This window comes from Plecotus auritus (assembly GCF_963455305.1).
Source record: "Plecotus auritus genome assembly, chromosome: 1".
NCBI classification, from domain to species: domain Eukaryota; kingdom Metazoa; phylum Chordata; class Mammalia; order Chiroptera; family Vespertilionidae; genus Plecotus; species Plecotus auritus.
Genome location: NC_137770.1, coordinates 144,356,278 through 144,369,291, shown reverse-complemented (window position 1 = coordinate 144,369,291; position 13,014 = coordinate 144,356,278). Strand labels below are relative to the sequence as shown.

The 13,014-nt window shown below is 39.0% G+C and overlaps 2 protein-coding genes across 9 annotated transcripts in view; one reads left to right on the top strand and one right to left on the bottom strand.

Annotated features, from left to right (window-relative positions):
• MLLT10 (MLLT10 histone lysine methyltransferase DOT1L cofactor) overlaps positions 1-13,014 on the top strand; it is a 250,100-nt gene that overhangs the window by 26,061 nt on the left and 211,025 nt on the right. The window lies entirely within an intron of this gene.
• Positions 111-1,025, bottom strand: LOC308253232 (hypoxanthine-guanine phosphoribosyltransferase-like). The gene is given in 2 exon segments (XM_080678543.1): positions 111-662; positions 666-1,025. Coding segments are annotated over 2 exon segments (654 nt in total). The 5' UTR covers positions 1,020-1,025; the 3' UTR covers positions 111-362.

The window sequence follows — 13,014 nt, the reverse complement described above, 5'->3', positions numbered from 1 at the left end:
TTCCTGAATATATAAAAATTAAAATACTAATTAAAAACTAATATATCTTCTCTTTAAATGTTTCTTACACATACAATTTCAATATTTTCTTTCAGTAGTGTTGTGGTTTAAGAGATTTTTCATTCACAAGTCAAATAACAATCCACCCAAAGGAAACTGTTAGTCTTTAGGCTCATAGTGCAAATAAAGAGTTCAGGAATGCAGCAACTGACATTTCTAAATTACAAAACGGATAAAATTCTTATAAGATACATGCAATAAGGTCTACTGAGCAGCTGGCCACAGAACTAGAACATTAGATAACTTTACTGGTGATTTCAATAGGACTCCATATGTTTCCAAACTCAACTTGAACTCTCATCTTAGGCTTTGTATTTTGCATTTCCAGTTTCACTTATAACACAAACATGGTTCAAATCCCTGAAGTATTCATTATAGTCAAGGGCATATCCTACAACAAACTTGTCTGGAATTTCAAATCCAAGAAAGTCTGGTCTATATCCAATACTTCGAGGGGTCCTTTTTACCAGCAAGCTTGCAACCTTGACCACCTTCGGATTATGCTGCTTGACCAAGAAAAGCAAGGTTTGCATTGTTTTGCCAGTGTCAATTATATTTTCAACAATCAAGACATTCTTTCCAGTTAAAGTTGAGAGATCATCTCAACCAATCACTTTTATGTCCCCTGTTGATTGGTCATTACAGTAGCTCTTTAGTCTGATAAAATCTACAGTCATAGGAATGGATCTATCATTATTTCTATTCAGTGCTTTGATGTAATCCAGCAGGTCAGCAAAGAATTTATAGCCCCCCTTGATCACACAGAGGGCTACAATGTGATGGCCTCCCATCTCCTTCATCACATCTCGAGCAAGCCGCTCGGTCCTGTCCATAATTAGTCCATGAGGAATAAACACTTTTTCCAAATCCTCCACGTAATGATTAGGTATACAAAATAAATCTAAGTCATAATCTGGTTCATCATCGCTAATCACAACGCTGGGGCTGTGAGTCGCCATAACGGAGCCGGCAAACGCACTGTAGGAGGGTAGCCTGAAGAGGAAGAAGCCGGTGCAGCGCCGAAGAGGGGGTGGAGGCGAGTAAAAAGCCATATATCCTTTCTGATTGATGTTTCTAGCTTCTTGGGATATATTCCTAGAAGTGGTATTACTGGGTCAAATGGGAGTTCCATTTTCAGTTTTTTGAGGAAACTCCATACTGTTCTCCACAGTGGCTGCACCAATCTGCATTCCCACCAGCAGTGCACCAGGGTTCCTTTTTCTCCGCATCCTCGCCAACATTTGTCATTTATTGGAAATCATCACTTTCAAAGCGTTTAAACCAGTGTTCACAAATATCTTGAAATGGAGCATGTTCATCATAAGCTTCCTGAAGTAACTTTCAGCAGCACTTTTCTTCAAAATAATGAATTAAAACTTGCTGCAGCCTTGACCGGTTTGGCTCAGTGGATAGAGCGTCGGCCTGCGGACTCAAGAGTCCCAGGTTCGATTCTGGTCAGGGGCATGTACCTTGGTTGTGGGCACATCCCCAGTAGGGGGTGTGCAGGAGGCAGCTGATTGATGTTTCTCTCTCATCGATGTTTCTAACTCTATCCCTCTTCCTTCCTCTCTGTAAAAAATCAATAAAATATATATTAAAAACAAAAAAAAACTTGCTGCAGCCCTAGCTGGTTTGGTCAGTGGATAGAGCGTTGGCCTGGAGACTGAAGGGTCCCAGGTTCGATTCTGGCAAAGGGCACATGCCTGGGTTGCGGGCTCGATTCCTAGTAGGGGACGTGCTGGAGGCAGCCGATCAATGATTCTCATCATTGATGTTTCTCTCTCCCTTCCTTCCTGAAATCAATAAAGAAATATATATTAAAAAAAAAAAACTTGCTGCAGATGCTCTTTTTTGGGCACGAAATTCGACATTTTTAAGTGTAAAAATATCTATGATGTTAACACCTTCAGAAAATTTGACATATGAAGTTTTGAAACTTGCTGTAAATACAACACAATAGCATACATATCAAATTGCATATATATCAACATATGTGTAACTCCATCTATTGAAAAAATCTGCATTATTAACCGGTACACCTGGTATATTATAAGCTATGAAAGGATTAATATTTTAGTCTTTTCCAAAGACTCCTAATTTCTTTGGGCTAACCCTGTACATTTCATTTACTTTACTTTGTGTGTGTGTATGTGTGTGTAGGATTTTCTTAACTTGTCTTTAGTTGTAAGATATGTGATTTCAAGAAAAGAGGGTATACCCACTATATGAATAGTTAAAACTATAAAGTGAATATTCACATATTTACCAAACTTAGTAAGTAGAGCATTGTTCATACCTGTGACTCCTGTTGTGCCTCTCCCTGATTGCATTCCTGTTTGACAAAGGAAACACTTTCCTGATATCTGTATTAATAGTTCTTTGTTCTCTTGTTTTATTTTATTTATTTTTTGATAAGTACTTTAAAATGTTTATTTAATACAAACATGGATGGTGTAATGCATATATTCCATGTGTTTTTTTAAATTTCTTTATTGATTAAGGTATTACATATGTGTCCTTATTCCCCCATTACACCCCCCAACCCCCCCACTCATGCCCTCACCCCCCTGTTGTCTGTGTCCATTGGTTAGGCTTATATGCATCCATACAAGTCCTTTGGTTGATCTCTCCCCCTTACTCCCACCCTCCCCTACCTTCCCTCTGAGGTTTGACTGTCTGATCGATGTTTCTCTGTCTCTGGATCTGTTTTTGTTCATCAGTTTATGTTGTTCATTATATTCCATAAAATACTGTTGAGATTCATCTATTTGATGCATGTAGCTATAGTTGATTCATTTTCATTATTGTATAATATTTCTACATTTAAATTACACCACTATCCAGGCTGCTATTGATGGACATGTTGATTTTGTCAGTGTTTTGTAATTATGAACAATTACTGTTTTGAATATTCTTGTACATGCTCAAGAATTTCTCTAGCTCACTACTCTTCAAATAGCTGAGTATGCTCCAAAAAGGGTCATAAAATCAATTTAGTGGGAACTAACCAGTATTAAAAAATGAAGGAAAAAAAAACTCAGTGTATTTCCAGTATCCTGTGTTATGTATACAGGATTGCAATATAAGGCATATTTTCAATCTAAGGGAAAAGAATGCCTCTGATTAAATAGTTAAGATATTGCATGTTTTAAATATTCTTGTGGCACACTGATTGAAAATCATTGCCCTGGGGTATATATTTAGAAGTGGAGTTGCTAGGTTGTCAGGAAGGCCAATCCATTTTCAGAAATGGTTACTTTACTTTTCCACCAATGAATGGCTTCTTTGCTCTGCATCCTAATCCAGTGCTTAGTATGTCAATCTTTTTAACTTTAGTGATTTTGGTAGTTGTGTGGTGGTATGTTATTGTGGTTTTTACTTTACAATTCCCTGATTACTAAACATGGTGAGCTTCTTTTCATATATTTATAGGCCATTTGGATTTTTTCACTTATGACTTGGAGATGGCTTTTCTATGTTAGTAGTTCATTTTTTATTTTTTTATTTATTTTTATTTTTTTAAAATATGTTTTATTGATTTTTTACAGAGAGGAAAGGAGAGGGATAGAGAGTTAGAAACATCGATGAGAGAGAAACATCGATCAGCTGCCTCCTGCACACCTCCAACTGGGGATGTGCCCGCAACCCAGGTACATGCCCTTGACCGGAATCGAACCTGGGACCCTTGAGTCCACAGACCGACGCTCTATCCACTGAGCCAAACCGGTTAGGCAGTAGTTCATTTTTTAAAACTTTTTTTTTTTTAATATATATATTTTATTGATTTTTTACAGAGAGGAAGGAAGAGGGATAGTCAGAAACATCGATGAGAGAGAAACATCGATCAGCTGCCTCCTGCACACCTCCTACTGGGGATGTGCCCGCAACCAAGTTACATGCCCTTGACCGGAATCGAACCCGGGACCTTTCAGTCCGCAGGCTGACGCTCTTTCCACTGAGCCAAACCGGTTTTGGCCATTTTTTAAAACTTTTAATGAAGAGTTCTTAATTTCAGTGTAAAAATTTTCAGGTTTTTTTCTTTCGTGGTTAGTGCTTCATGTGATCTATTAAAACAAATGTTTTTCCTAACTTTAGTTCATGAAATTACTCCCCTATATAATATTTTGTAAAATTTTTAAATTTTTTGAGAGAGAGAGGAACATCGATTTCTTGTTCCACTTATTGATGCATTCATTGGTTGATTCTTTTTTAAAATATGTTTTTATTGATGTTTAGATAGAGAAGAAGGGAGAGGGAGAAAGAGATATAAACATCTTGATAAGAGAGACACATCAAGCCCACAACCTGGGCATATGCCCTGACTGGGAAATCGAACCTGGGACCTCTTGGTCCATGGGACAATGCTCAACCCACTGAGCCACACCAGCTGGGCCATTGGTTGATTCTTTTTTTTTTTTTTTTTAATATATTTTATTGATATTTTTCAGAGAGGAAGGGAGAGGGATAGAGAGCTAGAAACATCTATCAGCTGCCTCCTGCACACCTCCTACTGGGGATGTGCCCGCAACCAAGGTACATGCCCTTGACCGGAATCGAACCTGGGACCTCCCAGTCCGCAGGCCGACGCTCTACCACTGAGCCAAACCGGCTTCGGCCATTGGTTGATTCTTGTATGTGCCTTGACCAGGCATTGAATCTCGAAATCTTGGCATATCAGGACAATGTTGTAAGCAAATGAGCTACCCAGCCAGGGCTCCTATATAATCTTCTAAAAGGATTCCCCCCCCCTCTTTTTTACATTTAGGTCTGTAACCACCCCATGTGGATTTGATTTTGTGCATAGAGTAAAATAGGGGGAAAAGATGTATTTATTTTCTATATTTATATATTTTATACATTTTATATGTGTTACATGTTATATTAAATATCCAGTTGTTTTAACACAATTCTTTTCCTTTTCTGCTGTACAGTGGTACTATGTCATTAACCAGGAGTTCATATGTGTATGGATTTGTTTTTGGATGTTCTGTTCTTTTGATGTGTCTTTGTGCCAGTATCATGTGTGTGTTGTTTTTTTTTTAAAATGTTTATTGATTTTAGAGAAGGGAGAGGGAGAGAGAGAAAAATATCAGTGTGAGAGAGAAATATGGATTGGCTGCCTCTCTTATGCACCCTTACTGGGGATCGAGCCCACAACCTGGGCATGTGCCCTGAACTGGGAATCAAACTGGTGACCTTTCAGTGCATAGGACTATGCCTAACCAATTGACCCACACCAGCCAGGGCAATACCACAGTTTTAAAATAACTCTAGCTTATCTTATAATTCTGGACATGAGATACCGGGTAAAATTAGTTCTTCCCTCTTTTTAAAAAATATATTTTCTATTGCTCTTTTCATTTGATAACCATTTAGAATCATATTCTGCAAAAAAATAAAACCCCTTTAGTATATTAATTGGCTTTGCATTGATTCAATTTGAGACTTTTTACAGTTTGAATCTCTCAATCTATGAACATTGGTAATCTCCAATTACTAGGTTTTCATTTTTTAATTCTGGTAAAATATACACCACGTAAAATACACACAAGAATGCATATATGCATGTTAATCATTTTTGAGTGTGCAATTCAGTGGCATTAAGTAAGTTCACAATGATGTATAACCATCACCAATGCCTATATCCAGAACAAAAAAAATATTTAAAAAATATAGTTGACATACAGTATTATATTAGCTTCAGGTGTACAAGTAATTAGACATATATATGCCTTATGAAGTGATCACCTTCATAAGTCTAGTACCCATTTGACACCAGATATAGTTATTACAATACCAATGACTATATATTCCCTATAGTGTACTTTACGTCCCATGACTAATTTAATAATCGGCAGTTTATACTTAATCCTCTTTATTTTTTTGCCCATCCCTTCACCCCCATCTGGCAACCATCAGTTTGTTCTCCATATCTAGGAATTTGCTTTGTTAGTTTATATTGTTTTTTAGATTCTACATCTAAGTGAAATCATATGATGTTTGTCTTTCTGTATGACTTACTTCACATTATATCCTGTAGGTCCATCAATGTTATTGTAGTTGGCAAGTTATCATTCTTTTTATGGCTGAATAATATTCCATTGTGTATATATGTATATATGACATATATTACATATATATCACAGATATGATACATATATATCATACCTATATCACATCTTTATTCATATATTGTTGGACATCTAGGTTGCTTCTATATCTTGATTATTTATCTATCTATATATAAAGAGGTAATATGCAAATTGTCGGTTATGTAACGACACAGTAACAGTAACGATGGTTCAACAGGCTGCGCCTGCATGGAGCACCTCTAGATCACCCTCTCACCCCCTCTGCCCCTGTTCCCGTGGGCGGCGGAAGTGGTGGGCAGCCTACTGTGTGCGATATTGCATGCTGGGCCACTAGTTGTAAATGCTGAAGCGAACACAGGGATGCATGTATTTTTTTGAACTAGTGTTTTCAATTTCTTTGGATAAATACCCAGAAGTGGGATTGCTGGGTCATATGGCAGTTCTATTTTTAATTTTTTGAGGACTCTCATGCTATTTTCCATAGTGGCTGCACAAGGGTTCCTTTTTCTCCACATCCTTGCCAACACGTATTCGTTGTTGTCTTTTTGATAATAGCCATTCTGACAGGTGTGAGGTGTTAATCTTATTGTGGTTTTGATTTGCATTCTCCTGATGATCAGTGATGTTGATTATTTTTTCATGTGTCTCTTGGCCATCTATATGACATCTTTGGAGAAATGTCTGTTCAGGTTCTCTGCCCATTTTTCAATTGGATTTGTTTTTATGTTTAGTTGTATGAGTTCCTTACATATTTTGGCTATTAACTCCTTATTGGACATATTGGCCTTCACCACCCTATTGTCTGTATCCATACGTAATGCATATATGCATATAAGATATTTGGTTGATCTCTTCCCGGTCCCCCTTCCCCTTCCCTCTGAGATTTGTCAGTCTATTCCATGTTTCCATGCCTCTGATTCTATTCATCAGTTTATTTTGTTCAATATATACCTTGTTCATTTATTTTGATTTTTAGATTCAGTTGTTGATAGATATGTATTTGCCATTTTATTGCTCCTATTTTTTTTATCTTTTTCTTCTTCTTCCTTTTCTTAAAGCATGCCCTTCATGTAATACTGTTTTGGTGGTGATGAATTCCTTTAGCTTTTTCTTGTCTGAAGGTCTTTATCTGATCTTCAATTCTAAATGATAGCTTTGCTGGGTAGAGCAATCTTGGTCATAGGTCCTTGCTAGTCACTTTGAATATTTCTTGCCACTCTCTTCTGGCCTGTAAAGTTTCTGTTGAGAAATCAGTTGACAGTTGTATGGATGCTCCTTGTAGATAATTAACTGCCTTTCTCTTGCTGCTTTTAAGATTCTGTCTTTGTCTTTAGCCATTGGCATTTTAATTATGATGTGTCTTGGTGTGGGTTTTTTTTGGTTCCTCTTGTTTGAGACTCTGCACGTCCTGGACTTGTAAGTCTGTTTCTCCACCAGGTAGGGGAAGTTTTCTGTCATTATTTCTTCAAATAGGTTTTCAATATCTTGGTCTCTCTCTTCTTCTCCTGGCACCTTCATGATGCGAATGTTGGTACACTTGAAGTTTTCCTAGAGGTTTCTTACATTATCTTCATAATTTTGGATTCTTTTTTTCTTTTTGCTTTTCCGGTTGGGTGATTTTTGCTTCCTCATATTCCAAATCATTGATTTGATTTTTGGAATCCTCTACTCTACTGTTGAATCCTGTAAATTATTCTTTATTTCAGTTAGTGTATGCTTATTTTCTGACTGGTCCTTTTTCATGTCTTTGAAATTCTCACTAAGATCCTTGAAAGTCTCACTAAGATCCTTGAAAGTCTCATTAAGTCCCTTGATGCTCTCATTAAGGTCCTTGAGCAACTTTATAACCATTGGTTTGAATTCTGTATCCAGTAGTTAGCTTGCTTTTGTTTCTTTCATTTGTGACATGTTTCTTTGTCTCTGCATTTTGGCTGCTTCCCTGTGTTTGTTTCTATGTATTAGGTAGAGCTGCTATGTCTCCTTGAGTTGGTAGAGTGGCCTTGTGTAGTTCTGCCTCTCCTATCAGTCTTGATGTACTTTCCTTACTTATCTAGTTGTAGTACTTCCATTCAGCCACATTCAGGTGGTACTGAATGATGTTCGTTCTGTATTGTAGTTGTAATTTTGATGTGGCTGTGGGAGTCGGTGAGTACCGGAGTTTACCTATGCCACCTTCTTGGTTCTCCCCCTCAGGGCCAACTTCAAAGACATTTTGGTGTGGATCAGATGTCTCTGTGGATGTTTTGGACAGAACCAAATAAATATCAAGGACCTCTTGAGGTGGACCAAATATATCTGTGGACAAGACCAAATATCTTGCAAGGATTTTGAGAATGCATTTTTCTACTTTTGTAAAATGTTGGGATTTTCAGTAGGGATTGCCTTGAATTTGAAGATCACTTTGGATAGTGGTGACATCTTAACAACATTGGATCTTCTGATCCATGAACATTTATTTATGTTATCTATACTTTAAGCAGAATTTTGTTGTTTTATGTGTACAAATTCTTTGACTCCTTAGATAGTCTTATCCTAAGGTTTCTGCGTGTGTTTTTTTGATGCATTTGCTTCATTCTTCTTCTTTTTTTGTTTTGTTAATCTTCACCAGAGGATATTTTCTCCATTGCTTTTCAGAGAGAATATAAGGAAAGGATGGAAGAAAAGGGTTGGGGGGAGGGAGGAGAGAGAGAAAGGAGAGAGAGAAACATCTGTGTGAGTGATTTCACATCTACTAGTTGCCTCCTGGAAGCTCCCCAACTGGGGGTGGAGATTGAACCTGCAGCCCAGGTATATGCCCTTGACCCTGTGACCTGCTCAAATCACTGGCCAGGGCTCATTTTCTCCCCCCTCTCTTTTTTTAAATAAGGGAAAGTTTATTTAGAAAGTCACAGAGTTAGTCTCGCTGGTATGGCTCAGTGTTTGAGCATCGACCTATGAAGCAGGGGATCATGGTTAGATTCCTGGTCAGGGCACATGCCTGGGTTTCAGGCTTGATCCCCAGTAGGGGGAGTGCAGGAGGCTGCCGATCTATGATTCTCCCTCTTCATTGATGTTTCTATCTCTCTCTCCCTCTCCCCTCCACTGTGAAATCAATAAAAATGTATTTAAAAAGAAAAGAAAGTCACAGAAGTAGAAGTGAGTGGTAGAAAAAATGGGCTCAGAAAACAAATTACGGTATAGAGGCATAGGAAAGGCCCTTGAAGGTAGGAAAGTGAAGGTATCTTGCCTGGAGGGGAAAAAGAGGAGGGGAAAGGGCGTGGGTGTGATGGGAGGGAGCACTATGTAATAGCTTTCTTAATTTTCTTTTTGTATTGTTTATTTGCAATTATTTTAATATTAAGCCTTTTGAGTCATATGTAGAGACATGCAGTTGTAATAAATAATACAAAGACATCTCCCATTTACCCAGTTTCCCCAATGCTAACATCTTGAAGAACTATAGGACAGTATCACCATCAGGATATTGAAATTAATATAGTTAACAGACTAATTCCATCACCACAAGGTCCTTTTTTATAGCCACGCCTGATTCTTTAATGCCACCAGGCTTAGTCCTTGGTAACCACTAATATATTCTCCAGTTTTGTAATTTTGTTATTTCAAGGATGTTATATAAATGGAATCACAGAACATACAACTTTTTGGGATTGGGTTTTTTCGCTCAGCATAATTCTCTGGTGATTCATCCAAGTGGTTGAATGTATTAGTGGTTTGTTCCTTTTTATCCTTAGAGTTCTTTGTTATGAGTAGAACACTAAGGAACACACCACAGTTTGTTTAACCATTCATCTGCTGAAAGATACCTCAGGTACTTCTAGTTGGTAGCTATTATGATAACACTGTTATAAACATTCATGTGCAGGTTTTTGTGTGAACATAGGTCTTCATTTCTCTGGGATGCATGTCCAGTTACACAGTTGCTGAGTTGTATGGTGGTTGCATGTTTAGTCTTTGTTTTTTTTTTAAAGAAATTGCCAAAGTGACCTGGCTGGTGTGGTTCAAGGTTTGATTCCCTGTCCTGATACATACCTATGTTGTCGTTTCCATCCTAGGTTGGGAGCGTGCAGGAGGTAACCGATGGATGTTTCTTTTTTTCTCCCTATTCCTTCCTCTCTCCCTCCCTCCCTCCCCTTCCTCTCTCTAAAATCAACAAAATGAAATAAAAAAATGGCCAAGGGCCGAAACCGGTTTGGCTCAGTGGATAGAGCGTCGGCCTGCGGACTGAGGGGTCCCGGGTTCGATTCCGGTCGGGGGCATGTACCTTGGTTGCAGGCACATCCCCAGTGGGAGGTGTGCAGGAGGCAGCTGGTCGATGTTTCTCTCTCATCGATGTTTCTGACTCTCTATCCCTCTCCCTTCCTCTCTGTAAAATATCAATAAAATATATTTAAAAAAAAAATGGCCAAGGTTTTGTTCAGAGTGAGTGTATTATTTTACATTTCCATCAGAAATCTGTGAGCAATACAGCAAAGTCACAATTTTGTTGAATTCCAGCATGTGACCTTGTAACTATTCTTTTTATTTAGTAGCTTGAGGCCCGGTGCATGAAATTTGTGCAGGGTAGGGTCCCTAGGCCTGGCCAGTGATCAGGGCTAATTGGGTCCTTCCTTTGTTCTGTGCTGCCCGCTGGTGGTCAGTGCACATCATAGTGAGTGGTCGAACTCCCGAGGGGACAATTTGCATATTAGCTCTTTATTTATAGGATTTTAATGGGTATGTAGTGCTGTCACATGTGGTTTTAATTTGCATTTACCTAATGGCTGAAGATGTGCTTATTTGCTATCCTTTTAACCCTCACCTGAGGATATTTTTTCTTTATTTTTTTTTAATGAAGCTTTTTGTTTTTTAAATATTTTTATTGATTTCAGTGTGTGTGTGTGTGTGTGTGTGTGTGTGTGTGTGTGTGAGAGAGAGAGAGAGAGAGAGAGAGAGAGAGAGAGACATCAATGATATGAGAGAATCATGATTGGCTGCCTCCTGCACGCCTCACACTGGGGATTGAGCCCACAACCTGGGCATGTGCCCTGACTGGTAATTGAACCGTGACCTTCTGGTTCATAGATCAAGGCTCAACCACTGAGCCATATCAGTCAGGCTGAGGTTATTTTTTCCCATTGATTTCTAGAAAGATTAGAAGGGATGGCAGAGGTGGAGAGAGACAAAAAAAACACCCAACAACCTGTATTTGAGAGAGACACATTGATTACTTGCCTCCTACTAGTCTCTGTGGGGGCTGGGGAACCCACAACCGAGATGCATGCTCTTTTTTTTTTTTTAATACATTTTTATTGATTTCAGAGACGGAGGAGAGGGAGAGACAGATAAAACATCAATGATGAGAGAGAATCATTGATTGGCTGCCTCCAGCATACCCTTTAGTGGGGATTGAGACTGCAAACCTGGGCATGTGCCCTTGACTGGAATGGAACCCGGGACTCTTCAGTCCGCAGGCCGATGCTCTATCCACTGAGCCAAACTAGCTATGGCGTGAGGTGCATGTTCTTGATCAAGAATCGAACCCATGATACTTTGGTCCTTGGGCCGATGATCTAACCACGGAGCAACCGGCCAGGGCTACCAGTATATTTTGGTCAGATGTCTGTTTATGACTTTTGCCTATTAAAAAAAAAAAAGATATCCAGAGAGAGAGGAAGGGAGAGAGAGAGAAACATGCATGTGAGAGTGAAGCATCATTCGACTGCCTCTTACATGCTCTCTCCTAGAGATTGAACCTGAGACCTGGGCATGTGCCCTGACCAGGAATCAAGCCAGTAACCTTTCTTTCAGTGCACAGGACATTGCCCAACCAACTGAGCTACACTGGCCATGGCACTTTTGCCTGTTTTCTTTTTTTAAATATATTTTATTGATTTTCCACAGAGAGGAAAGGAGAGGGCTAGAGAGTTAGAAACATCGATGAGAGAGAAACATCAATTCAGCTGCCTCCTGCACACTCCCCACTGGGGACGTGCCTGCAACCAAGGTACATGCCCCTGACTGAGGTACATGCCCCTGACTGGAATCGAACCTGGGACCCTTGAGTCCGCAGGCCGATGCTCCATCCCCAGAGCCAAACCGGTTAGGGCACTTTTGTCTGTTTTCTAACTTGCTTTTTGCTTGCTTGCTTACCTGTTTATTTGTTTAGAAAACTTACATTTTGAATTAGCTTGCCGGACTCAGTTTATTTTAGATATTCCAATTTTGTTGGTAACATTCAAAAGCATCATTGTCAGAGCCAGTCAAACATAGGCCGCCTTCTCTCCCTCGGGCCCAGGGTGAAGAATGAAGCCTCATCAGTCCTTAATGCCCTCACTGTCCCCATACTCTTTGTTCCTTCTTCAATCTTCTCGTGCATTAGTGGTTCCTTTGTTTATGTAATTTCCCCCTCAAATAGTGACTTTGCCATCATTTCATCATTTCCTTTTTTTTTTTTTTTTTTTTACTGTAGAGTTTGACAGTTCTTATATGATATGTATGCTTTGTCAAGTCTGTGATTTGCTCTTTATTTTTTCCAGTGCTGGAACTTGTGTTTTTCCTCCTAATGGGCTTGTTTTTATACAGGTTTTAATTTTGCTGAAGATCAGTTTATGAATTTCTCTTTTTATGGGACATGCTTTTGTTGTAAAGTCTAATAACTCTTTTTCTAACTCAAAGTTCCACCAAATTTCCTGTTTTCTTTTAAAAGTTTCATAGTCTTATGCTATACACTTAAACTGGAGATCATCTATATATATAAAAGCCTAAGCAACCAAACGACCATTTGACTGGTTGCTCTGATGTGCACTGACCACCGGGGGGCAGACACTCAATGCAGGAGCTGCCCCCTGGTCGTCAGTGAGCTCCCATAGCAGAAGTGCCACTC